This window comes from Uranotaenia lowii, chromosome 1 (genome assembly GCF_029784155.1).
Source record: "Uranotaenia lowii strain MFRU-FL chromosome 1, ASM2978415v1, whole genome shotgun sequence".
Taxonomy (NCBI): Eukaryota; Metazoa; Arthropoda; class Insecta; order Diptera; family Culicidae; genus Uranotaenia; species Uranotaenia lowii.
The window spans coordinates 27,304,078-27,331,615 of NC_073691.1; the positions used below are offsets into that span (position 1 = coordinate 27,304,078).

Consider the following 27,538-nt stretch of genomic DNA (forward strand, 5'->3'; position numbering starts at 1 on the left):
TATTATGATAAAATTGTTTTACAGTCAACAAAACTGAAAAAAAAATACACAAAATGATTACTTTGACAAAATTGGCATAGTAAGAGGAAAATTGCAAAATTGACTAAGTTTAATTTTAAATTCATTGAAATAATTCACAAAATTTCAAAAATTTAAATGTCAATAAAAATTTTCATTTTGATCATATTGGCTAAATTGTTGACAACATTGAGCAAATTAACAAATAAAAAAAATTGGAAAAAAAATCAAAATTTTTTGGTTTTGCTAAATTGACAAAATTGCCATTCCTTTTTTGCATATCAATAAAAAATTTCCAACTTTTCCGAATAACTTTTCTGTTCATTAATGGTTTAATTTTGTTTTTCTGTGTTTTAAATTCCTTGAATTTTCTGTTGTTTAGAAAAACCTTTTTTTCATGAAAAAAAATGCAATTTAAAGTTGACTGATTTACTTGATTTTTATTCTATTTAAAATATTTGCAAAATTTTTATTTCTTTTTGGATAGATTTTTTCAAAGCTGTTAAAAAACATAAAAAATTAAATAGTTAACAAACTAAAAAAAAGGTTTTACAAAATTATTGAACATTTTATTTTTCTTAAATATTTGTTGATGAATTCGTTTTAATTATTTTCATATTTTGTAACTATCCACATTAAAAAAGTTCACAAACTTAAAAAAAGGTTTTTCAAAATTATCGAGCATTTTATTTTCTTAAATATTTGTTGATGAATTCGTTTAAATTATTTCCTTATTTTGTAACTTTCCACATCTAAAGTTTTGAACTGATTTTTCTCATATTTTTTGAGTGTTTTCAATGTTTATTTTTTAGGCCATTTTTTTCTATCAATTTATGGCATTCTGTTTCAATATTCAGAAGTTTCAATTTCAATCATTTCTAATTTTCATATCTCTAATTTTTCAGGTTTTCAAAATTTGTATACAAGTTGTTGTCGAATTTTTTGTTTCGTTCAAATGGTTTTTTTTATATTTTTGACTTCATCTTTTCTTTATACAAGATATTTTTTTTTTTTTTTAAATAAATTATTCATTTTGCGAGTTTTGAAAGATGTGAAATTTAAATTCAAATATCTTATCATTTTTGACATATTTAAAATCTCTAAATAGCTAAGCTTTTTTTCGCATTTTTTCAAACATTCAGTCATTTGCATACCTTTTGTTATTTTGAGCAATTCAAAACAACTGTCAATTTTGAAAATGTTGTTAAATGTTTTTGACAAGTTTTTGTTTATCAAACGTTAAATCAATTTTTCAACCGTTAAATTTTGAGAGATTTGGCCAATTTGTCAAACTTTTAAAAGTTTCCTATTTTTTTTTAAATATTTTGAATTTTGTCGATTTTGTAAAATTTGGTCGATTTGGTCATTTTACTCTTTTTTCATTATTTGTCAATGTTTTTCAACAATTTGCCCAAATTTATCATGTTTTGTCTCTTTTTTCAACCTTTATCAAATTTGATCAATTTTGTCAAATTTCGTCGAGTTTTCTCATTTTCTAAATTTTGTCTATTTTTCCAATCCTGTGAATTTTGTCAATTTTGTAAATTTGCTATTTTCCCTATTTTGTCAATTTCAAACATTTTTAACCTTATTTTTTAGGGTTTTTCCTTAGTCTCTCCAATGTTTTATCCAAGTTTAACCACTGATAAAAAATTTTCCGTTTTTCCTCAACGGGAGTCAATCGATATTTTGATGATGGCATTTTGTGTAGGAAAGTTGACAGCTTCCTATCAAAAACATTTTTCGAGAAAACTTTCGATTTTCCGGTGTAGGCAAGTGGTAAAACTACTTTAAAAAAATTGTCCCTATTTAGTTCGTAAAAAAGGCCTCGACTTTGCGGTCCTTCTCCTTTTTTTTTCTTGCTTCGTCATCTTCATAGTAAAATGGCGGCTTAAATCATGTGAACACTTATCACCTATGGCAGTTTTCAAGGTTTCGTTCTTCAACTCTAGCATCCAGGTCTAGCGGTGGTCGACAAAACCTGGCAACACTGGGACGAGGGACGATTGCGATTGTACTCTGTTTCCTGTGTGGAAGTGTGTGTGCCTTGCTGGTCTTGGACTAGGTCTGATTCCGAAGGTTCTCCTCACTGATCACCATCATCCAGCTGTTGTTGCTGTTCCGATCACCCTCGCTGCTGCTGCTACTCTTCGGCTTTGGTGTCGCGGTTGTGGTCGTGGCCGTGTCGTTACCGGCGCCAGCGGGTGTTAGGCTTTGGTCCCGCCGCCGGTTGCTGCAGCTACTGTTAGGAAAACGGCGGGGTATCGCTCTCGGATCGGATCCCGCGAATGCGCACGTCGTCGTAGGCGATCGTGAAGATGCTCTTCTTGTCGGTGACCGACGGCCGTTTGCTGGATTTGGAATGGAGGAGCGAGTTCATGGCGATTCCGGAATCGTGATCGTCTTCTAGGGTAGAAGCGTTGAGGGTTTTGGTGGTTGTTGTGGTTGTTGAGGGGTCCGAGGGTCGAGGTCGAGGTTCTTTGACCTCGTGCTCGTGGATCGGAGAAGGTTTGGAAGCGGAGCTGTCGACGATCTTGATTTGGACCTTGTTGTCTCGGTTAACGATTGGAGGGGTGTTTGGGTATAGGTAGTGAGGCAGCTTATCGGCTGGAGGTTGGATTTGAGAGTTGGGGTCGTATTCGGCCTCGAAGCGGTGTTCCGAGTGTTGAAGCAGCGGATGGCTGCTACTGTCTTGGGTTTGAGCTTGAACCTTTTTCGCCAGCTGGATGTCTTCTTTGAGGAGACGAGCATCTTTGGGTGGTGAAGTTCTTGGTGCGGGTTCTGGTTTGCTCCTGGGGTCATCCTCCTTGGAAGACGATGAGACGATCTTTTTCCGGACTATCCTCTTTTCCATTTCTCGCCACTTGCCGATCGCTTTCTGTTCTTCTTTCCCTAGGTTGTGGTACCAATCCATGTACTTTGCGGGTATTTCTTTACCGTCTTCCAGTTTCTCTTTGGAAAGTGACTTGGTCATGCGGGGAGGTTTCGGAGCTTGGCTTTTCTGGGGTCTTGAAGGTGACTCGGAAGCCGTCAGACGTATCCTAGTGGTTGTTGTGGTTTCATCCTTCCTGGACGACCTCTGATGAGCTGCATTCCTCGGTGAAACCGTAACCGTCTTCGTGATGTCGAAGGTGTAGTTATCATCCGAGTTGATCTCCTCTAAACTATCGGCCGAGAAGTACTTCTGTACAATCTCCCTATCCGAGCCATCCGAATCTTCGTAGAACTTGCTCACCTTTTTCTGTTCTTTCTTCCGTTTATCTTTCCGCTTCGTCTCTTTGTCTTCCAGCGAGTCAGAAATCTCCATCAGTACATCCTTCTTCAGTCGCTCAGCGTTTCGTTTTCGCCTCAAAATGCTCGCTCTCGTTTCTCCGTGTTTTTTCAACGGTGGACGCACCTCTTCTTCCTCCTGTATCGGGGTCCGAATCTTTCGCTTCACCGATTCTACTGTGATAAACTTCCGTCCTCCTTTCCCATTCGAATCGCTATCGGACTTGTACTTTGTCTTCTTCCTCGTCCGCTTACGCTTGATCAAATAAACTCCATCGGGACTATCCGGAGGACTGTACTTCACATACTCAAACTCATCCTCCGACAGCGAATCGTCGTTCTCGCTCTTCGTTCGTCTTCTCTCAATCTTCACCGGTTCTGTCTGCGTCGCCGTTTCACAATCAGTCTGGGTAGCCACCACCGCTTGACATGGAAGACTCTGCGTCTCCAGCGCAGCATCCTGCTGATTGTACTTCTTCTCCAGATTCTCCTTCTCCAACAATATCTGTCTCAACAACGCGTTCTGTTGCTTCAACGAATTCTCCAGCTCTTGCTGTATCAACGAATGATTCGACACCGCATGCGTTATATGAATCTCTCCTTCTCCATCGTCTCCATCCTTATGCGATCCCCTATTAGACTTCTGCTCGTGACCAATCTTAACCTCCGTCACGTGCTCTCCCCTATATCCATTCCCGGGAACCTCATTCGGTATCGTCTGGATGAACGTCGTCCCCGGCAACAACTGATAGTGCTCTCTTATCACCTGCTTTCCATTCGCTTGCTCCTCAATATACCGCTTCATCAAAATCTCCTTCCCTCCGTTATCCACCATAATGTACTGAGGTCCAGCAATTCCTCCACCTCTCTGCGGAACATTCACGTAAATATTCTCCTCCTCATTCCTTCCCCGCGTTATCAACCTCAAAATCTCTGCATTTCCATCCTTGATATAATACTGATCTCTCGGCTCCAACGAATCCTCAACCCCCAAGCCACCCTGCCGCTTAAAACTTCCCCTCCGTCCATAGTTCAAATCACTCCCCCGATCCATCTCATGCCGCCTCATCGAATCGTCATCTATCTGCGTCTGGTGATGGTGATGGTGCACCCGCTTTAACGACTGGTACTCCGGATCGCCTCCGCCCACCTCATCCACATCCTCCACGTACATGTCGCTTCGCTGATCGTTCAGCAAATTACTCCGGGATCGGTGCAGTCCGACGTCACTTCCACCGACTCCGGCATCTCTTGCTCCGTCTCTTCCTGCCGGACCATGGCGATCGCCACCGATACCGAGACCGTTGCCTCCACCAGCGTTGTTGTTGTTGTTTGGGTTGTAGTTCTTAGCCGATTTGGATTTATATTCGTTTCTGGAAAGGGAAAAGTGGATACCAAAATAGAATTAGTTAAGGTTACAGCGTGTTTTTGTTTGAAATTTTGACCAAAATATTGAAGAACTTGTTAGCTATTTTGAGAAATTATAACGAAAAGATGTCTACATTTTTTGCAATTTTCTACAAAGCTTGTAGTTTTTAAAGCATGACTGTTTGGTTCAATAAATCATTAATAAAAACAATTGATAATATAACACACCTTTACCTAGAAGCTCAGAACAGTTTACGCAGATCTAGTTAAACTCGCGACTTAATTACTTGCGACTTACAATGGCATGATAATAATAAATTTTTGAAAACGTAATAGAAAACTATGCCAGGTTGTCTGCTGTCGTAAGATGTTAGTATATGGGCCCCGAAAAGGCGCAATATGTGGTAAGGCGGAGTTTTTCACATTTTTTTCATCATTAATCTTCATCTAGTCCGCAAACATTTTCGATTACTGATGGTTGTTCAGTCAAGGCTCATCTCTAAGTCGCTTTGAAAATTAAAAAAAAAGTAATGTAAAATATAACATGTTCACGGAATAAAATAAGAAAACCTAATAGAAAAACTGTGATACAATAAAATGGAACCCTAAATGTTCTTTTACACTGAAGGACAGAAATCTTGCAAATAAACTCAAACTACTTTCAAAACAAAAATTTTGGATTATCTCGAGGGGCAGGCTTCACCCATTTGAAAGTTTTAAAATTACATCACATTATATTTTTGCTGAAAATTTGATAAGATTCCGTTCAAGTAATCAAAAGTTACTCAAATCGTAGCCAGTACATTTTCTTCTAGTATCGGCCTTATGCTTAAAATCTTGTCATATTTAAGTTCGTAATTTCATGAAGATGAATAAGTTTATTCATGGTATATTAAAAACTTTGTCGGCAAGAAATCGCGCATGTGAAAAACACTCAAAATGAGTAAATCAATCATTCGTTTTACTTTAAGAAGCAGGTGAATAAATTTCGTAAACAAAACAATAACCATAGGTGAAATATACTATACACAATTCCCAAAGTTTTGGTCAAACTCATAAGATTCTGAATATTTTTCCAAGTCGATTCGCAAAAATGGAAAATAGATGTAAAATTAAAAAAATACTAACAAAGTTGTTGGTACAGTGAGCGAAATAAGAATAGCACCACTATGTTTCTTCCACAGATTGTTCTGAATTGCTTAACGGATAAATCAAGCATAAGTTTACTTTTTTTGGACGTAGCAATTGGCGTTGAGGACCAAAAATGTGAAAAAAGGGTGCGAAAAAAGAATAGAACCACTTGAGCTTTTCTAACAAAAACAAGATTATTTTTAAAAATTTACTGTGTAAAAGTGAATAATAATGCTTTTACGAGTTATTTGAATACATAACTGCATTTTAGGAGTATTCCAGAATTCCAAAGGTTTTCAAAGGATTTAAAATGGGGGTTGGAAATCAAAAACTTTGATTTTGTTCAGTAAACCATACTTTTTCTCAGTTTCAAGTCTTAGATGGCAGCACTATCTTGCAGTTAAAACCAAATTTAGTCTAAATATTGATTTTCCAGACTAATTCAGGCCCATATTCATCATTTTGAGGTATTTTCCCATCACAATTTTATGGAAGATCACGCTGCAGAAAGCTTTTTCGGATTTGCAAAAGAATCATCAGCACAAAAATGTACAACCGCCAAAATTCCTGCTCATCTCAAATTCCGATTCAATTGCAAATCATACCAAAAATACTGCTTGTCGTCTAGTCCATCAAGCTCCATCGCAAAGTATAACTTTATTCTAATAATCGATCCAAAAAATTCGCTTTTAGTGACCTTGATGCAATTCTATTTTTTTTTTGGATTTAGTGATCTTAGAATTTCCAAATGGTTCACACGGTACATGTATTTATTTCTTGACCAAAATCATCCAGCACTCCCTAATTAATCCCGGATATTCGAAAATGGGCATGAAATTGGTTAAATGGCAAGATAGTGCTGCCATCTATGACTTAACACTAGAGAAATATTGTTTGACTATTAAAAACATTAGTATTTTTTAAAGCCAACCTGCTTTTTGGACTCAGACTCAAATCTATGTTTCATCATTTTGCATCATACTTATGAATGTTAATGAAGAAATCAAGCAGTTTGATAAAATTTCATAGCTCAAATATCTAATTCCTTAACGCTACAGGAGCATCTCTTAAAACCCCCATTTTTAAACCCTTGAAAACCTTTGGAATTCTGAAAAACTCCTAAAATGCAGTTATGTATTCAAATAACTCGTAGAAGCATTATTATTCACTTTCACATAGTAAATTTTTGAAAATAATCTGGTTTTTGTTAGAAAAATCAAGTGGTTCTATTCTTATTTCGCACCCTTTTTTCACATTTTTGGTCCTCAATGCCAATTGCTACGTCCAAAAAAAGTAAACTTATGCTTGATTGATCCGTTAAGCAATTCAGAACAATCTGTGGAAGAAAATTTACGTAATTTTCAATCATTCATTTTTTAACAAGTAAAACACAAAGTGGTGCTATTCTTATTTCGCTCACTGTATTTGTCATTTTTTTCAAAACTAAAAACAAAAATATTAAAATTAGTTGATTATACTATATACTATATATACAATTATACTATATATTTCAAGGTCCAAACTAAAATATTCGACAAGCGAAACAGCTTAAATGGAGCTTGTCAAATTCTCATAAGATGTGTTGTTTAGTTGAATATCACAAAATTGCTTAGAACTTCTTTTGGTTTCCTGCAAGTCAATGCACAGTAAGGGTTTGCGTGCCAATTCAGTCTATTTATCCTTTGTTTTTAAAAATAACCATTTCTTAAGTGAAAAAATTCGAGGAATCCAATGAAATCACACCGTTTTTTAGATTAAATCACTTAAAAGGCCTCATTTTGCCCGATTTTACCTACGTTTTTCAAGTGCATCGGAATAATTCCCGTTGTAGCAATGCACATCGCTGAAAATAATCAGCGAAATATTATTTATAAATATAAAAATCTCTGCATGAAATATTTGTAAAATTGTGCTCAACCGATATTTGAGTCTTTTGACCTGGCACACGGATTGTTGATAGTGTAGTTGATTATACTATATCAAAACCGCGAAGAAATTCAATATCTTCCCTCCTACTTGAACCTTATTTATGTAAATATACTTTTCTTTAGTAAAAATGTCCGGAAAACCGTTTGGAAATAGTTTCAAACACCGCACAAGTTTGCGAACGGAGATATAGTGCCTTTTTAACCCCTAATTTCCTTATATTTAAACACTGATTTGGACTGAAAATGTTTGAACATTAATACACCTATCTTGTGTGATTTATTTTCGAGGGATCAAATGAAGGCTGTTTGAGCCACCGCACGTTTTGGAAAATGAAGTTAAGGCTGATTTTACTCTAAATTTCCCTATATTTTTCAATTAATTTTTAAAAAAGTATGTTCAGACTTGCAAATTTTGAACCAGTCTTCACTTGATTCTTTGGAAATAAATCACACAAGATAGGTCAATTATTGTTAAAATATTTTCAGTCCAAATCAGTGTTTTTCTGGATTGTTCTAAAAATATAAGGGAATAATGGGTTAAAAAAGCCACTATTTCTCCGTTCGCAAGCTCGTGCAATATTTGAAACTACGTCTACGGTTTTCCAGACAGTTTTACTAAAGAAAAGTATATTTTCATAAATCAGTACAGCGGACACGAATCCCAAAAGTTGGTAAAATGGCATTAATTAAATAAATAATAATAATTATAAGGATCAGTTCATGTAAGAGGGGAGATATTGAAATTCTTCGCAGTTTATACACTTTTTTCTTCATTGCCACAGTGGGGATTTTCGAGCCAAAAAATGTACCCATTTTGTGTCATTCTTGTTCAAAATAATCATCATTTCTTAGGTGAAAAAATGCAAGAAATCGAAAAGGAGTGCACGACTCGAATCAGCAGCAGCACATTATTGGTTTTTTTTTGCAATGTTCTCGATTGTTACATCGAATCAAATAACACATTTTATGAATTTAGGGGAAGATGAGGTAATAGAGCCTATTATAACCGTTCGAATTTTAGATGAAAGATTGATCACGAATAAATCTACAAAAAAATAGCATTCTCCGCAGCTGAATTTAATTTTGTTTTACTCCATTAAATTAATAAATTCTCAAAATTTCACTGAAATTCTGGCAAAATAAGCAATTTGGCTCAATATTCAATAATTTGGTCTACCCCAATCGATTCAGCAAACATTTTGTTTGATTTTTTTCAGCGAGGTGGATTGCTACAACCGGTATTATGCCGGTACACTTGAAAAACGTAGGGGAAATCGGACAAAATGGAGCCTTTCAAGAAATTTAGTCGAATAACGGTGAAGTTCATTCGATTCCTCGCTTTTTATCACATGACAAATGATTTTTTACAAGAATTTTCCATGCGTCAGGCGATTATAAATGAAATAGGTACTATTTTTCGTCAATAATCCCCACTCTGCAATGTTAACGCAATCGTTAAAAAACTGTAATTCGTAGTTCAAAATGATTTCGTAAAAATGTAATTGGAATTGTAACGTATGTGTTTAACTTTCGACAAATATTGGTAAATTTTTGCCGATAAAAAACAATTTCTAGTTTTGAAAGTTTTCAATTGAGTACATTTTTTATGAATCGAGCAGCAACTCATTTCCAATAGAGGATGGAAATTTTTCAGTTGACCAAATTATTTTTAACATTTATGATGAAAAATTTGAGCAATAGGGTGCCCCATTGTGTCTCGGCACGGTTTTGATACATCTCTGCTCATTCCGTGTGTGTTGTTAGTTACTGTTCAAGTCACAGTTTTGTGTATCGTAAGCTCCAGTTTTCGTAATTTTCCTGAAAATGAGAAGCATTTTCCTGGGAAAGTGCAAAAATATCGTGCACAAATGGTGTATTTTCCCCAACATTTCGTTGAGTAAGTTGGCGCAAATGGAAGAAGTTAGCATTGGAACGGTCCGAATTGTGACTTGCAAGTATGGAGAGGAAAGCAACTTCGTGGACACAAAAAATCTAGGCGGAAACCCAGTGGACAAAACTTTGGACCGTGCTAACGTCAGTAAAAAAACGGCCTGAATTCGGGATGGGACCAAAAAAGTGGGATCTCCTGTCCACAATTGGGTCTAAAGACATATAAGATGCGGAAGAAGCCGAAGTGGAGTAAGAAACAAAGCTGCTGCTGTCAAACCAAGAGCTCGTAAATTATATGATCAATTGCTGTGTGAAAAATCGGTGTGCGAAAAATCGGTGAAACCTTTTGCAAGTTTGATTACAAATGCCTCCGGGTGACCAGTATTACACTGTTCGGGATGGCCAAAGTGTTGACCAGACAGAGACATCAATTTTAACAGAAAAAATCGGTGAAAATGCAATGGTTTGTCGAGCCTTATGTAAATGTGGAATGCATTTCGAGCCGTTCGTGAGCACTTGTAAATTGAATACAGTGTTCAACTTCTGATAACGACTGATACGTTCTGATCCTGCTGCCCATGATTCGCAAGCATGATCATCCATTACTGTTTTGGTCGGATTTGGTATCAGTTCACTATTCAAAGGGCACAATGGCTTGGTACCAATCCAAAAAAAGTTCTAATCGTACCATATGTGATGAAATCTACAATTTTTCCTCAAGTGAGACAGATTTGAAACTTTTTGGGCCCATTCCAAATTGTATTTGAGAAAAAAAGTGAATCTTTCAGATTTTATCAAACACTTTGCAAAAAAACTGGAAAAAGTCGTCTAAATAATCGCAAATTAGTTTGTTCTGAAGCTTATGAGCATTCTTCGATAAAAATTTTAATCACTGGCCTACGATTAACTGGAATCTATTTTTTTATTTAATTCATTGTCAAAGAAGATTATAGAGATAATAAATTAAAAAAAAAAGGATTTTTTCCTAAATTGTGCTAATATTTTTAATTTTGAATCGTGCTTAGACATAATAGGACACCTTATAATCAATTAAATTGAATAGAATGTTCGTACGGAAAGTTTGTTAATTTTTTAGAAGTTCTAATGAAATTCAAATGTTTTTTGATTGAATCGAACTTTAAATGAAATGAAAAAAAAAAACTATATTGACTGATTTCATGCGTTTCCTAAAAAAGTCAGTAAATAGATCGACTTGCTGTTTAGAATAATAATATGTTCGAGAAGTTCATTTTCAAAATTTTGAATCAATTTTTTTCATACGACTTAGAAAAATGTCCAGCACGGATTCCTTCTGGAGCTTCATTGAGCTGGATGATGAAAAGATAGAGTTGGAGTGGTGTTGAATGAGGTTTTTGCTGGAATATATAAACTCTGAGAGATTTTATCTCTCATCCGACTTAGATTGCCAATTTATCACTTAGCAAGTTTGATGGCTTGTTTTCCTAGGCTTGTCTTAAAAATTATTTCATCCGGAGTAAAAAATGTGTTCAAAATTATTTTTTGTTGTACCATTTTTTTTACTAAATTTGTACACTTTCGAGTTTAAAAAAGACGTTTGGAGGCGGTAAAATCCATAACGTTAAATACAAGTTCATTTATTAAGAATGATCCTGTGAATGATTTCACCAAGTTTGGCCAGCTGACAGGAAAAAGATTTGGATGGGACTTACACAACATACAGAATACACTAACATACGGAATCTTACAAATGCAAGGCTGTTTAATAAGGTAGTCACATCACACATGTTCGTTTTTATCTTAACAGATGAACTAATGAGTTAGATTTAAAAATAAATAACAGTTCAAATAGTTCAAAATTAAGGTCTGTTTAATAAATCAAAAAAGTTCCAATTTTGTTTTATTTTAAATTTTCTGAACAATTTTGAGAAAAAAAATCATTTGAACAGTTAAGTTATAAGAAAAAGTGGCTCCAGAGTGTTGCAGTTATAGAAACTATTTAAATAAATCCACTATTAAATCTCATAAATTAATATTGATTTTGAATCTTAAAAAAAGTTTTCTATGTATTCAGAGCGTATTGAATTGACCAAGTTGCATTTCATGAGATTTTATTGAAATTTGTGGCTTCAGAGAGTAGAAACAGCCAAAATGCAAGACCAAAAGCAATTACCATAAGCGCCATCCTGCGAGCATGACCAGATCCGGTCAATTTTTACGAAGACTGAGCTTTTATGCCTTCCGTCATCCGTTTCTTCGTGAGCCTCTCGGAATGTGGTCTATTCATGCAAGACCAAATTATTTTATGGTATCTCACCAATAGCTGAAAGCAGAGTAGAACCTCAGGCAGCTGACATTAATTCAAATATTTTGGCAGCCTTCATTGTGTGTTCACCATTTAATGTGGGCTTAGGCTTTACCCATCATTCCTCCGACTCCCAATACCAGTAGGCAGTGAGGGTTAGGGGGACCTTCAAGGTCCCCCCGGAAGAAGTTCAGAAGTGGGTCAAGGACATTCGGGTTAGAAGCTTCCGGCCAAACGGAATGTCTCAATTTGTACCCGGGCTAAACCATGGCTGGTTGAGTAAAGAATTGAATTGCTCACAACCGGAGCCAATTTGTTCTGCTGTTTTGGCACAAAATTCAGGCAGGTGGTTCTGCTACTTTTGCTTGTTGCCAAAATAAAATAATAATTACAATTTGTCATACTGAATGAAGTGAAACATAGACACAGCCATGCGGAGGTTTGATTTGCTTTGGTCTTTATTTGAACTGGACTTATTTTTATTGGTCGCTTTTTGATATCTTAGTGATTAACATGTTTTCAACTAGTGGTTCTTTGATGTAATTAATACTGACTTTTCCACTTTGAACGAATTATACAATATTAAAAAAAAAAAATAAGGGTTTTAAAAACAGAAAAAAACGGTGGAAAATATGTGTTTCAGTTAGTATTTTCCGAAACCGTTAGCAAAAACGCCTTGAAGATTCATTTCAATACCCTGAGGTAAAAAGATTAAGAGGTCCAATAAGAACAGAAAAAAATAAGCTTTGAGGCAGATTGAAACACAAGCATTTTAAAACCAGAACCTGAAAGACATCAAGACACTTCTTTCAGTCTCTGAATTCAAGTTTTGTGTTAAAAGGTTTTTCAAATGAAAAAAGGTCCTGCTTTGAATAACGTCACTTTCAAGAAATGGTAACACTTGATTTTAGTTCCGAAAAAAAAAAAATTTTTAAATATAACTTCTTTTTTACTGTCTTATAAATTACATAACGAACCCGTGTAAATCGATGGATTTCCAGGTTAAGTTTCAATTGTCTAAATAAATTTAGACTATTGATTTCGAATGTAATTTAATCTACGAAAAATGGGTAATTACTTCATTGTTGTCGTATTTTTGTGTTATTTCGTTGCGTTTTTGTTCCAATTTTATAGTTTTTTTTTCTCTTGTCCATGTCAAAATTTACATATTCAAAAAAAATCTCTAATTTTTGTCTCATTTTGTCCCATTTTAGTCTCATTTGTATAACCCAAGCAAGATTTTAGGTTTTATAATCGACTTCAAGAACAACTTTAAGTTTCATAAAAGGCCTGGAGAATTTTATAAAACAATCAGTGTTGTCACATTTGGGGAAGTTGGGGAAGTCACATTTTCATATCAATTTAGTTTCGTTTTTATCTTGATTTCGTCTATTTTTTTCCTTGCGTAATTAATTTTTGATTAATTTTTGTCTTCATTTATATTATTTTTGTTTGTTTTTTGTTTATTTTTCAGTTTTTTTTTAAATTTTTGTAACACTGTTATCTCATTCTTGTCAGCTTGGTCATTTGAGACTTTTTTTTGTCTTTTATATGCCTCGTTGCATGAATATTTTTGTTATTTTTGGGTCAGTCAAATTCTTGTCTTAATGTTGTCAAAGTTTATTATCGCATTTTTGTCATTTTTTTCTTTTTTCTCATGATTCAAAAACTGTTTTCGAATTTCAATCCCACTTCGGTCTTGCATAAGTCACATTTTTTTAATTTCTTTTTTGTTAAATTGTTTTAACATTTTTGTCATTTTTTCCAAGTAAGTTTTTCAAGTAATCATTTTTGCATATTTTGTAATATTTGTTATTTTTTTATTTCAGTAGTATATTTCTTCTATCTTTTGACGCTTTTTTAATTTTTGTATATTTTCCAATTTTTGGAATTTTTGTAAATTATGTAGTTTTTTATGTTTTTGTTATTTTCGTAATTTTTGTAATTTTTGTAATTTTTGTAAAACTAATAATTTTTGCAATTTTCAGTAATTTTTGTAATTTTTGCAATTTTTGTAAATTTTGTAAATTTTGACAATTGTGTAAAGTTTGTAAATTTTGTAAATTTTGTAGTTTTTGTAATTGTTGTAATTTTCGTAATTTTTATAGTTTTTGTCATTTTTGTCATTTTTGTTATTTTTGTCATTTTTGTCATTTATGTAATTTTTGTAATTTTTGTTATTTTTGTAATTTTTGTAATTTTTGTAGTTTTTGTAATTTTTGTAAGTAAAGCCATTTTTGACATTTTGGTCATTTTGGTCATTTTGGTCATTTTTGTCATTTTTGTCATTTTTGTCATTTTTGTCATTTTTGTCACATTTGTCATTTTTGTCATTTTTGTCATTTTTGTCATTTTTGTAATTTTTGTTATTTTTGTTATTTTTGTTATTTTTGTTATTTTTGTAATTTTTGTCATTTTTGTCATTTTTGTCATTTTTGTCATTTTTGTCATCTTTGTCATTTTTGACATTTTTGTCATTTTTGTCATTTTTGTCATTTTTGTCATTTTTGTCATTTTTGTCATTTTTGTCATTTTTGTCATTTTTGTCATTTTTGTCATTTTTGTCATTTTTGTCATTTTTGTCATTTTTGTCATTTTTGTCATTTTTGTCATTTTTGTCATTTTTGTCATTTTTGTCATTTTTGTCATTTTTGTCATTTTTGTCATTTTTGTAATTTTTTTTTATTTTTGTCATTTTTGTCATTTTTGTCATTTTTGTCATTTTTGTCATTTTTGTCATTTTTATCATTTTTGTAATTTTTGTCATTTTTGTCATTTTTGTCATTTTTTTCATTTTTTTCATTTTTTTGTCATTTTTTTGTCATTTTTGACAATTTTGACAATTTGGACAATTTTGACAATATTGACAATTTTGACAATTTTGACAATTTTGCTAATTTTGGCAATTTTGACAATTTTGACAATTATGACAATTTTGACAATTTTGACAATTTTGACAATTTTGACAACTTTGACAATTTTGACAATTTTGACAATTTTGACAATTTTGACAATTTTGACAATTTTGACAATTTTGACAATTTTGACAATTTGGACAATTTGGACAATTTTGACAATTTTGACAATTTTGACAATTTTGACAATTTTGACAATTTGACAATTTTGACAAGTTTGACAAGTTTGACAATTTTTACAATTTTCACAATTTTGACAATTTTGAATATTTGGACAATTTTTACAATTTTGAAAATCACACCAGTTTTGACAATTTTGACAGTTTGTCTTTGTTGATAATTTTGATAGTTTACAATTTTGACAATTTTGAAAACAGTGACTAAATTGACAATTTTGTTTATCTTGTCAATTTTGACAATTTGGACAGTTTTGAAATTTTTGGCAATTTTGACAAATCTGAAAATTTTGACAACGTTGACAATTTTGACAATTTTCACAATTTGGCTTGTATTTACAATCATGACATATTTGACAATTTGGACAGTTTTGACATATTTTATTATTTTGACTATTTTGACCATTTAATAAAATTTTGGCAATCGTAACAATTATGACAATTTTGAAAATTTCACCAGTTGAACAATTTTGACTATATGGAGAATTTTGACAATTCCGACAAATTTTGCCAAATTTGATAGTTTTGACAATTTCTGATGAAGAAAATTTTGACAGTTTTGACAATTTGGACAAGTTTGACAATTTTTGACCCTGTTTACAGTTTTAAAATTTTTGACAATTGTTTTATGTAAAAAATCTTAACATTTTTGATTTTTTTGACAATTTTCGACAATCCTTACCATTTTTATAGTTCTGCAATTTCTTTAATCTTTGTCGTGTTTTTCATTACTGTCAAACTAGAATTTTAAATTTCACCATTTCTTAAAAATTGATCAAAGTTTTTTAAAAAGATTTCATTTTGGTTTTGAGTTTTATAAATAAGAAGTGCTTTAAGAACTTTTTTAGTCTGTACATTAAGCAGTTTCTAGAATCTGAAGCAAAATTGGAAGTTGGTCTAAGGTTATAGTCTACGCGGGATTTTCTTTAATTACAGGAAACTATCCAACTGTTAGAAATTCGCGTCAAAAATGCTAAAAAGAATTTAAGAATTGAAGCTTCTTCCACCAAACTTCAACACAATCTAGTACTACAAACCCAACCAAAAAAAAAAACAACAACCAAAAATAACAAAAATCTAGTACCGCACCACAACTAGCCGACTCGAGCAGGGGGGATCTACTAACCTAATCTTAACAGTCTGCTCTTTCGTTTTACCACTACCAACGTCGGTCATCGTTTTCTTGTCGCTGACTCCCACCAGTTCTCTTGCTCCTGCTCCGCCACTGCTTTCCTCGCCATCCTCGATCGTGTGGCCCCGATTGTCGTGGCCGGCATTCGCTCCGGCCGCAGCTAGCGAGGCTTTGTTAGCGTGTCGTCTTCCTCTAAATTCCCAGCGCGTCGGTTTGGTCCGGGAATCGGACGATCGATCCGCCGACCAGGCTTCGCGTCGTCCCATCCACTCGGCGACCTTTCGGGAGCCGAAGATTGCCGAAATCGAATTCGGGAGATGGTTTGTGTAGAGAATGTGGGTTTGCGTTAGGGTGGGTTTTTAGGTTTTGTGCGTCGTAGACACGTCGAGTTTGTGGAAAAAAAAACGATTTGAAGGTAGCAAGGAGTCGAAAGAGAGATAGATAGAGAGAGAGAGAAAGAAAAAATATTTATCATTTGGTTGCCTTCAAGCATTGCGATCTGCTGGTTCGGTTTTGTTTGTTGTTTTGTAGCTGTTAATTCATAGTAAATTAGTAGCAAGTGAAAAACAAGCACTTAAAACGCGATGGTTAAGTAGGAGCCCAACGGAGGTATTAGTAGCAAACAAAGTGTGGACCAAAAATGGAAAAATGAACGCTACTGAAGAGTCGGGATGCAAGAGAGATGAAATCAAGAAAGAGAGAAAGATAGAAAAAAAATGGAGGTAAGCTAGGACAGGATTTTAGTGGGGGATTGTAAACAGGAGTTTCTGGTAGCCAGAGGCTTCTGTAGAATTTGTTTTACATTTTTAGGTTTGGTATGCTTTGAATCGCTCTGTCTTTGTTTACAACAAAGAACAATATGAAAACATTCTTAGCAACATTCATTCCAATCTGTACTTTTCCTGCCGCTCTGTCTTTGTTTACCAGAGCCGGAACGTAAAAAAAAACAATCTTAGGCAGCAGCCTCAAAAACTGCGCTCCCTGAGCCAATCCGTCTTTTTACCGGTGGCCGAATCAGAATTAATATTTTCGTAGCAGTAATCTTGAAAATCTGCGCTTCTTCAGCCGATTCGTCTTTACACCGGTGGTCAAATAAAAAACAAACAATCGTAGAGACAGCCTTACAAATCTGCACTCCATTTGCTGTATTTTTTTTTGAAAAAAAATCGTAGCAGCAGCTTTAGAAATCTGTACTAGAGCCAATCTATCTTGGCTGTAGTGCTGATTCGATTTTTTGTTTGAATTCAGCCACCTATAAAAAAAAATCACCGATGGCCGAATAATATGCAAACTATCGTTGCAACAGCCTTGAAACACTGCGCTTTTTGTGTTCATTCTTTCAACCACGCTATTTAAAGAAAATCTAGGCATGATTTTTATTTTTATATTTGCAGGAAAGGGTACTGGATCACTGGTACTAGTTTCTAGAAATTTAAAAAAAATCGGGATTCCTTTTTTCCAGAATTCTCAAATGTTCTCAAAAGTATTCCCTGATTATTTTCTTTCAGTCACACCTTTACCGAAAAATGTTTCAGTATGGTTGATCTCGATTGACTACAAGGACGTGGCCGTCACCGTTATTGATGCTTCAAGAGGGAATATCAGTTTTGATAGTTTCAAAGGCGATTTCATGCTTTTGAATTCATTGATTGATCATAATACCGATATCATTTTGCCATGATTTTTAAGCATCTCGTCACAAAAATCATCAAAGATAATATTAGATGAAAAATACCTCTAATAATTTTCGAACTTTTTCAGAAACTATAACATATTACATGAAACAAAGAAAGCTTCAAACTTTGTCTAAGAATCATTATAAAAGAAGATCGCTGGATTTAACTGTGAATTTCAGCGTGTTTTGGGCAATTAGCCAATATGGCGATCGCTAGTGATACTAGCAATCGCTAGAGGAAAGTGTAGCTATGCAAGAACTTTACTGAGATAGCGAATAAACGATAACTCTATTCCTCCACTGGAACCTGCGTTGAATTACTTCATTTCAATAGGTTATGGCGAAGCAACCGCGGATCCTCTTCACGAATACACTTAAGCCACTCTAGGCTGACTTTGAAGAGGATCTGCGATTGCTTCGCCTCCTCTACATAGTCAGTCAGTGATCCTGGCAAAAGTTTATCCGATCCAGTGATGCCAATCACTCATTACTTGAAAATAATCAATGTCTGAGTCTGAACGAAATCTTGAACAACCGAAAGCTTAGACCCATTCAGCTGTCAAAATAACTTTTGTATTCTGCTTCACAGTAAATTCAGTGTTGCCGTTATGAATTATTGGATTTTAATAGTATTTTTTTTATTAAAACGTTGAGCTTATAGAAATTTCTGGACAAATCTGGATAATTTATGAAAAGTCTGGACCAGACAACATGAGGTCTGTATTTTTGGATGTCACATACAAATCTGGAAGGTTGGCAACGCTGATCCGATCAGTTTTGAGCTTTCTACACAAATTGTCCTCCGCTTATATTCTTCACCAGCGATGCCACATTTAAATCTGTATTTTCGAGACAAAGAATTTTTTTAATCTGTATAAAATCTCAAAAATTTTTTTTGAATCAGTATTGATTGTTGTGAATTGCATACTGTCAAATCTATGAAATTTAATTTTGTACGAAGAAAAGGCGACTTAAAAACTTTGCCGAAGCATTCTTTGCAACAGACAATTTAAGGTCACGTAAAGTTTTGAGTCTATGTTTTTCGTTAAATGTATCAAGTATTATCTTTCCTAGGTTTAGCAGTCAATTTGAGTAGTCTCTGTACTCAGTTATATTCGCAGTATACTGGGAGAAAAATGTTCATGTTTTGGTGTATGATTCTTAATAGAGATTTTAAAAATGTTTTCAAACTTTAGCTTGCCCCGATCTCTGATCTGTAATTTTTTTCAAATTTGCCTGTGTTACAATTGAAGGTGGCTTGAACGTTGGATGATCGAAATAGATTATTATATCAATTAACTCACAAGTCACGGTATACACAAAATACCTTGAATTTTTTTTCGATTTGCTAGAAATCTGTAAAAAAACCGGTATAAAATTCCAATTATCTGTAATCTGTATAAACAGATACTTGGTTTAAAAATTTCAAAAAAATAATTACAGAAAAATCTGTATATGTGGTAACACTGTTCATCACCACTTTCACTTTTTCTACGAAGCGCACTCGCTCCATCCAGCTATATTATTCACAATATCTTCTAAATTTCTACCTTAGAAGTTCATCTCGCCGCAATGCCATTAAAATAATATCAAAGGAATTTTCCGAATTTGCATAAAACTGTGTATGCCACTCGTTGCAAAACTCGATTTTTTATAGCCCTCGACGTAATTATCCAACCCGGCTAGTCCCGTTAGATAAATTTAGGACTCGTGCTAAAGAAATCATCTTTTTGCAACTTGTTGCAATTAATAATTGATTAGAAATCATTCACCAAACATTGTTTTTACATCTTGAATCCTGACTTCAAAACGTTTAAAGAATACGGGCAACAAATTATATAGTCTTGATTTAACAGTTTTGATGTCAAAGTTTAAGATATATATATGTCAAAGTTTAGGATATATAAAAATTTAAAACATTAACTCAATTCAGATTCACCTACTGTATTTTTATTTCAAACTAATGAGTATAAGTTTTAAGTTTAAATTGCTAAAGGAATTAAAAAAATATATATATAAATTTATTATAAAAAATCAGAAGTTTCGTATATCAATAAAAACAGAAAATATTAAATTTAGGTTTTCAAAGCGTAGTAAAGTTGTAATTTATAATTTTGCAGTTTAAATTAATTGATAATCGAGTTAAGTTACCTGTGCTATTGAAAGCAACTAAAATTCAGAACCCATGAATTTTATGTTCAAGATAATTTTGAAAGAAATTCAAAAAGGAACAATGTACATAATTTTCTGTGATAGCCATAAAAAGTTTCAATGAAAATATTTCTAAATCCTCTTCGGCATACAACTCCATAGATGGTCTCGAACTTTTTTTTTTTTTTTACTATTTTTATCATGAGTCAGCATTATAAAACATTGCAAACTATATATATAATTAAAAAAAATAATTATCGAACACTATTAAAACAAATAAAATTATTGAAAAACATATTTATTTTTTCTCATGAACTTCACAGTGAGATTTAGAAGTCAATAAAAATATTTCAATAAAAAAATCAACGTTTTCATTGTTAATTCAGTAGAAGAAAGCTTCGTTATTTTGAGTCAGTGTTTTGGGTAAAAATTAAGAAAAATAACTGCTCCGATTTATGATAGAGTAATTACATATTTTGTAATGTAGATATGCTTGGAAACAACCCCGTATGTCAGGAAAAAAAATCTTATGAATTTATGTAAACACATGCTAAGCAAAGTTGCCGAAATCACCGAAAAATATGTAATTTCACAGAATTTTCAGCAAATTTTCACCACAGAATCTTTGTCACAGAACAAAAAATTTGGAAATATTCACAAATTTCACAGAATTTCTGAATTTTGAAAGGACTTTCAAAAAAATTTTTTATGACACTGTGAAATATAGATTTCTGGCTTTGAATTAGAAAATTATGATATAATTGGTTATGTAAATTTATTTTTCACAACAAAAGTGTAATGAAGACACAATTTATCTTGAATTTTTAATGAAATTAAAGAAAATATCAACACAGAAAACCATCACAAAGTTTTTGGGTAAAATCACAGAAAGTCAGATTTCTTTTTTCTCAAAAACACAGATTTTTTTTTGGCAACCTTGATGCTAAGCTGAGCTTACTAAGCTAAGACTAACTGAGCTAAGGATTGATGCAAAAAAAAAACAATTTGAAAAGTGGACAAATAAAGTTTAAAATCAAAGAAACTTAACAGTGTATACATAAAGTTTTTCAGAAACTATGAGCTATTTCAGTTATAAAATGCAAATTACAATAAAAACATTTTAAAATCTGTAAAGCCTTTGTTTGAAAAATTGATTCTGCCGTCATAAATTCGAATCATTTGTCAGATTCTTTCAAATTTTGTTCTGATGATATTGGGTTTTAAATTTGAAAATTCCATAGTTTTGAGTAAAATCAATCATTTATAACTAAGAAACCGACAACCTTCTATAAAAAACTAAAACTGTTTTCGAATCTTTTTGTTATCAGCCATTTGATAGAGGATTCAAATATTTCCTAGCTATTCCTTACCTAGTTTCAAAGAAACAATACTTGAAATAAATCCGTAAATTTAGAAAAAAAATGTAACTATTTGTGACATCATTGAATGACATTGATGAGCATTCGGTATCAATGATTCAAATTCCATTTTCAACTTTGTTTAAGACTGCGATTTTTTTTAACTTAAAGCTAAAAAGCACATTTTCGACTTCGAAAAAAAAAAAAATATATTCCAAAATATCCTTAAATTCTCATATTTCACCAGACTGTGATAAATAAATTTAAACGAAGCCTCAGTTGGCTCAGAAGTTTCAACTATTCGCGGTTTACAAAAAAGTTGATCATTGATTTGAAACATTTGATATGAGAATTTCCGAAATGTTCTAAAATTTAACTAAGAGTTTATTAAGTTAATCCTTAAATCTCAAAAACTAGAGCTAGCAGTGAAAAACCAAACTGCATATTTGCATATGTTGCCCTCAAATTAGTCAAAATCAGCTCTCGACCCCCCGGCAAACGGAAAAAACATTAATTTCCTTGCCTTGTGAGTAAATAAATAAATAAGGTAAAATAATCAATTTTATTGCAAAATTTTTGTTATTGTGTTTGTTACCATGAGTCTTTTTTACCATTCAAATTCAAGTTGTTTTCTTAAATGCTTCACTCAAAATATTTTGAGGGAAGCACAATGCAATGTGGAATCATTTTAACATTTTTTTAAGAATTTATATAGTGTCTTTTAACGACTTAAACCCACCCTCTTGAAAAAGGGGAAACATTTCACTGGAATTTTTTAAATTTTATTTTAATTTTCGTCACGGAGCAGGCTATAAATCAGTTCATTAAATTTTCACAATTTTTTTTAAGGAATTATATTGAAGCCTTAAAAAAGGTAATTTAAAATTATCTGTATAAATAATGACAACCAATCGAGAAAAGTTCATTTTGAAAGCACAACTTGAAAAAATAGATCTGAACCCCGGGATGGTTTTTTTTTCCGAACAAGCGTTTGATAGGAGATGGTTTGAAAATGATTGTATTGTGGTCAGCTCTTGAACTTAACACTATCACTTGATAATTAAAATAGAAGCATCTTTTTACATTTCCGAATTTGCTACAAAGAGTTCTGGATTCTAAATTTAACTTAAATTTGCTTGTTCTTTTTATGATTGTAATGATGTGCGATACATATGTACTTTAACAAATTTTCAGAGACTTTCAGAATTTCTCAACTCATGCTTCGAGGCAGTTTTAAACTCTGGGTTCCGGTAAAATTTATCAGTTTTTTTTCAATTTATAGGTTTTTAAAGAGAGATCAGAGTAGTTTATAAATTGCAATACTGATGATATTCATCTTAGATATTTTTTTATTTGTTGAATTGTGACTTGGAAATTTAAATAAATGAATTTTGAATTTGGTTTTGAGTTCTTGATCTTGGAACCAGAACTGAATTTCGGTTCCTTTTGTAAATTTTCCCGGTTTTGGGTCTAAACTTCCTATTTTTCCTGGCTTTCTTGGTTCTGTGACCACCCTGGAAATTTCATTATCTACATAAAGCTTAAATGCTTAAATGGATCAATATTTTTACCAGAAGGTCAAACAAGAAAGTTGAGCTTAAAATTTGTATGTAAAAATGAATTTTCCATAATCAGTCCATTTTTCAGAATATTCAAATTTTGGAACTTTTAGATTATGACAAAAATTTCACTTAAAGACCTTATCTTGAATGGAGTCATATTAAATAACCCAGCAAACATTTTAGTAGGTATATTTCTCGTAAAACTTTGTTATACGATTCACGTACATTATAGAATGATCGTATATAACTCGGAAAAACAGCATTTACCTACTAAAGAAGAGGCAATATACATACATATTTCAAAATTCTGTCCACAGCGATATGAACTATACAAATTGGACGATATTCAACACGTTATTCGCACATCCTGAAAGTAAGCAAGAGAGAGAAGTTTTGCTCTCAATTCATGCAAACCGTTGCCAGTGACAATATTCGCTACTGCTCTCTTTGGACAATGCTTTCAAATAAACCATCTGATTTATAGTAACCTGGTTGCACTGTTAATTGTAGAGAGAACAACAAAGTTGTTTTCTCATTTGAATCCTGCACGGGAGAAAAAAATTGCAAACATGGCGGACTTTTTATCATATCCGATTTATACCGACTTTAAGTAACCATATTTACGTTCGTTTACTTATTTGGTAGAAATTGCGATTCGCATTAACGACTTAATCTATAATTTCTTATGCGATTTTATGTCTTCTGAGGTTGCTGTGCTTTTTGGAACAGCCTAAAATTGACCTTTCAGACTTTCGCGAATCGACAAACGAAAATAAGCGACCGAAATATTCAACTTCGTACGGTTGGTCTTCAGCGAGTATGGTTCTCACCAGTCAGTTGATTTAGATAACTTTAGTGTACACGTGTACATCATTAGCAAATCATATTCAATAAAATTCTGATTAAAAGAGAAAAGTCAAGCCTTACAGCTACCCTCCCAATACAGGAAATGGGGAAAAAGCAATGGATACAATGGAATAAAAGGAAAAAGAGGAAAAGAACTATATAAAGAGAAGGCAAACAGAAACAGAAAACCCCTCCATACACACACATACGCATACAAACAAACAAAACAAAAGCAGATAAGAAGAAAAGTGTAGCAGCAGTACATAATATGGAAATATCACACATTTATCATCACTACCTGGACCGATTTCGACTGTTTCCCGATGCCCTGCTCTCGGTGCACGAGATGGACATCATCCTCGATACTATTAATTCTAACGACTCGTTTTCTTGTTTGTTTTTTTTTTTGGTTTAATTGTTGATGTTTGGTCGAATAGTGGATTTTTTTGTTTACATTTGATGATTTTGATTGTGTTTTTATGGTTTTGAATACAGGCGAAAAAGAGAAGAGAAGAGAGAAAAAAAATCACAAATTGATTGATTATTTTCGAATTTGATTACGCTACATTTGAGTTTTTGATTTTTTCTTTTTGTTTTTTTGAGGAAATGGATTGTTATGTATCTGTATGGGTGTTTTAAGTGCAAACTGTCAACGAAAGCGTTTTTTTTATTCGTGTGAACGATGTTCATTGATGGCTGTTGTTGTTGATGATGAAGAAGCTTTTTCTTCGAGGAGGAGAATTGGAAGACGATGAGAATGAAGCTGATTCTGTTTTTGGGATGTGTTGTTGGTGATGACAGTAGCAGTGACGGAGTTTTGAGCTAGTAGTGGTAGTGACGAATGGTTTTGTGATAAGAACATTTTGAGACAGACAGAGAAAAATACTATGACTACAATACTTAAAAGGAAACTAAAATGTTGAGTACAGCTCAGTCGGATTGTGGTAGTAAATTCAAGCAATTGGATCTAATTTGTTAGCTTTTAAAACTGTTGCACCGATTTAAGCAGGGTTGAACCTTAAACTATAAGCTCTAATCAAGCAAGAAACTACAGAATAGACTAGTCTTAAATTTCCGAACAATTCACAAAAGAGTATCCTAGTTTGACAAGACTAAAAATGAATTTCACTATTTTGCATTCGTATTTTAAGAGAATAACAACTCTACCGTAAAGATGAAGTTTCAACTTATTAAAGTTTTTTTTCGACTTGGTCGACCGAAATTATGACTCTCAGAAGACTCTCTCTTCTATTCTATGGCTCTCTAGGTAGACACACTATTCTAACTTAAAAAAACTCAAATCAGCTAGTACCTCTTTTAGTTCATATTTCTTGCTCGGATTATTATCGCGCCAGCACTAAATTTTACTTCGGAAGTCCTATCCTCCTACTCCCAACAAAGGAAAGAGAAGTACTAGATTGTCGAAAGCCTGTGTGTTGCTGCCAGTTCACCAGCCACGTTTCTTCAAAAAAATCATTTAATTGGACAATATGTTTCAGCCAATGTTAGTAATCGAGTTAACCCAATTGGAAAACAGATAAAAATACAAAATAATCGAATTCCCTTAAGTGACCTCGATGTAGACACGAAACTCAAAAGTAAAAAAAACTAAAATCATCTAGTACCTCACTTAGTTCAGAGTCACTGCTAAAAAATCTTTGGAACCAATGTTAGTAAACAAAACAACACAGTTGGAAAACAGAAATAAAAAGAAACCATAAAAACGTTTTCAGATGCTGTACAAAAGGTTTTCAAAAGCCTCTCGATCAATACCCGTATCTTCGAAAATCAGAGTGTAACAGAGTGTTAGTGAAAAAACAGGAAAGGAAATGTTAATGGAAAACGGGTGAAATGTCCTCACGGCTACGCGCGTCTAATGAGTGTGCTTTGGGTTAGTGCCAAGACTTTGTTGGAAAAGTGTGACTTTATTGGTTCGGTATCCTTTTGGTTTGAAAAAGTCTACGGGAAAGGTTAGGGTTGTTAGGGGTACAAAAATAAGAAACCGATAACCTACCTGGTGGCAGCGTACAGGGGACACCACGGACAAATGCAGCACAGCAGCAGCGTTAGGATTCCTAACGCTAGCAGGATGGCTAGGAAGATCAGCAACCAAAACAGGACTTTGTTCTCCGCCTTATAGAGAATCTAAAATTAAAAGCAATTTTTTGTAAACCAACGCTTTGAAACCAAATTTTAGTCAAGGTCTTACCGCACTTCGCTCATCCTGGCTGATACCACTGTTGGTAATCGTTCCATTGACGGACAGCCGTTGCTGAATTTTGGAGATATCAACAACCGAGTTGCCGTCGTACAAGATCGTCGCAACAACGACACTTCGATCCTTGCTATCACCTCCAATATCGGTAGCTCCCGGAACCGAAGCACCGTTATAAGGCCGAATGTCTTGGATGATGACCCGCCCTCCGGTGACATCAGCCAGCGTCTCCTGAACTCGACCACGATCGGGATCGTGCCCCGGCACGATGAAGGTCATCGTTCGGGTTCGACTCTCCGGTGGATACACACGAATGGTGGTGGTAGAAAACCGCACTGGAACTCCCAGATCGAAGGCCCGAGCCGTGAGCACGAAGACCTCCGTTTCGGTCTGTTGCTGACTAGTAGCTTGTCTTCTCTGCCGAACATTCTTCGATCGTCGCAGCAGCGGACTCGATAGTTTCAGCTCTCCCGTGATCGGATGCAGCTCAAACTTGTTTTCGTAGTTTCCGTAGATCAATTCGTATCGAACCTCGTTATTTGGTGCCTCTGCATCAGCATCCGTAGCCTTGATGAAAGCAGGAACCGTAAAGTTCCGCAAGTTTGTTGAAATTATGAACTCGTACAGACTTTTATCGAATATCGGGGTCTCGTCGTTAACGTCGATCATCCGAATAATCAGCGGGACCTGTCCTCGATTTCCAATCCCGTCATCGTCGCGCGCTTCCACATAGAGATGATACTCGGGCATGGCTTCCCGATCAAACCCATGACTATTGGTGGCCACCGTGATGACCCCGGTACTTGGATCCATAATCAAAGAGGTGTTCATCGGACCCAGTATATGGGTGTACCGAACTTTCCCGCCCAATCCGGTATCGACATCGGTCGCATGGACCTGCACAACCCTGGTGCCGGCGGTCATATTTTCCGGAAGATCCACGATGTAGTCGTTCTGCTCGAACACCGGCGGGTTGTCGTTGACATCGGTCAAGTACACGGTGACGTTGACCGAGGCCGAGAGATTCGTTGCTGGACCGAGCTCCTGGGCGAATATCTGGAAGGGAGGACGAAATGAAATTATTTTAAAATCTTCAAGGATTTCGTAGCCTGAAGTTTCATATAAGGTTAGGATGTTTTGGTATCCTTCTTAATCAGAGGCTTTCGAAGGCCGTGTATTAAGCTCTTAATTCTTTTCTCAAGATGAACGACTTGTGAACATTCCAGACGGCAACACTTGTGGGCATATGAATATTAAATAGGTAAGAGCAGAGCAGTCAGATCTACGGATTCTTCCTTAGATCTTCGGATTTTCATTACTTCTACTGAATTATGGATCGATGCTACGAATCTATGATTATTTTCACTTAGATATCGAAAATTTTGGTTTTGAAAGCATAAAACAAAAATCCCATCTGACGACCAAAAAAGTCATGGAGGATCGCTTACTCAAAAAACGGTATGTTCTATTTATTTTTTTTTTATTTATTTACATAGTATTCCGTCTCACGACATAACTTGACGAACATAATTCCTAAAATTCACTCGGTTCATAGCAACCGTTCTCCAATTTCTCGGGCACCCCACGTTCGCCAGATCACGCTCCACTTGGTCTAACCA

General features: G+C 34.1%; 1 protein-coding gene across 3 annotated transcripts in view; it reads right to left on the minus strand.

Moving 5' to 3' along the window:
• Positions 1–316: 316 nt before the first annotated feature.
• Positions 317–27,538, minus strand: part of LOC129750815 (cadherin-86C) — a 370,404-nt gene continuing 343,182 nt past the window's right edge. For 2 of the 3 annotated variants that reach the window (XM_055745899.1, XM_055745904.1), the window contains exons 10-14: positions 25,914–26,975; positions 25,719–25,849; positions 24,003–24,093; positions 16,107–16,390; positions 317–4,661 (exon numbers count right to left, since the gene is read on the minus strand). In XM_055745899.1, coding sequence (XP_055601874.1) covers positions 2,264–4,661; positions 16,107–16,390; positions 24,003–24,093; positions 25,719–25,849; positions 25,914–26,975 — 3,966 coding nt within the window. In that variant the 3' untranslated portion in view covers positions 317–2,263. The remainder of the gene's footprint in view (positions 4,662–16,106; positions 16,391–24,002; positions 24,094–25,718; positions 25,850–25,913; positions 26,976–27,538) is intronic. The other variant, XM_055745911.1, reaches the window with a different exon arrangement.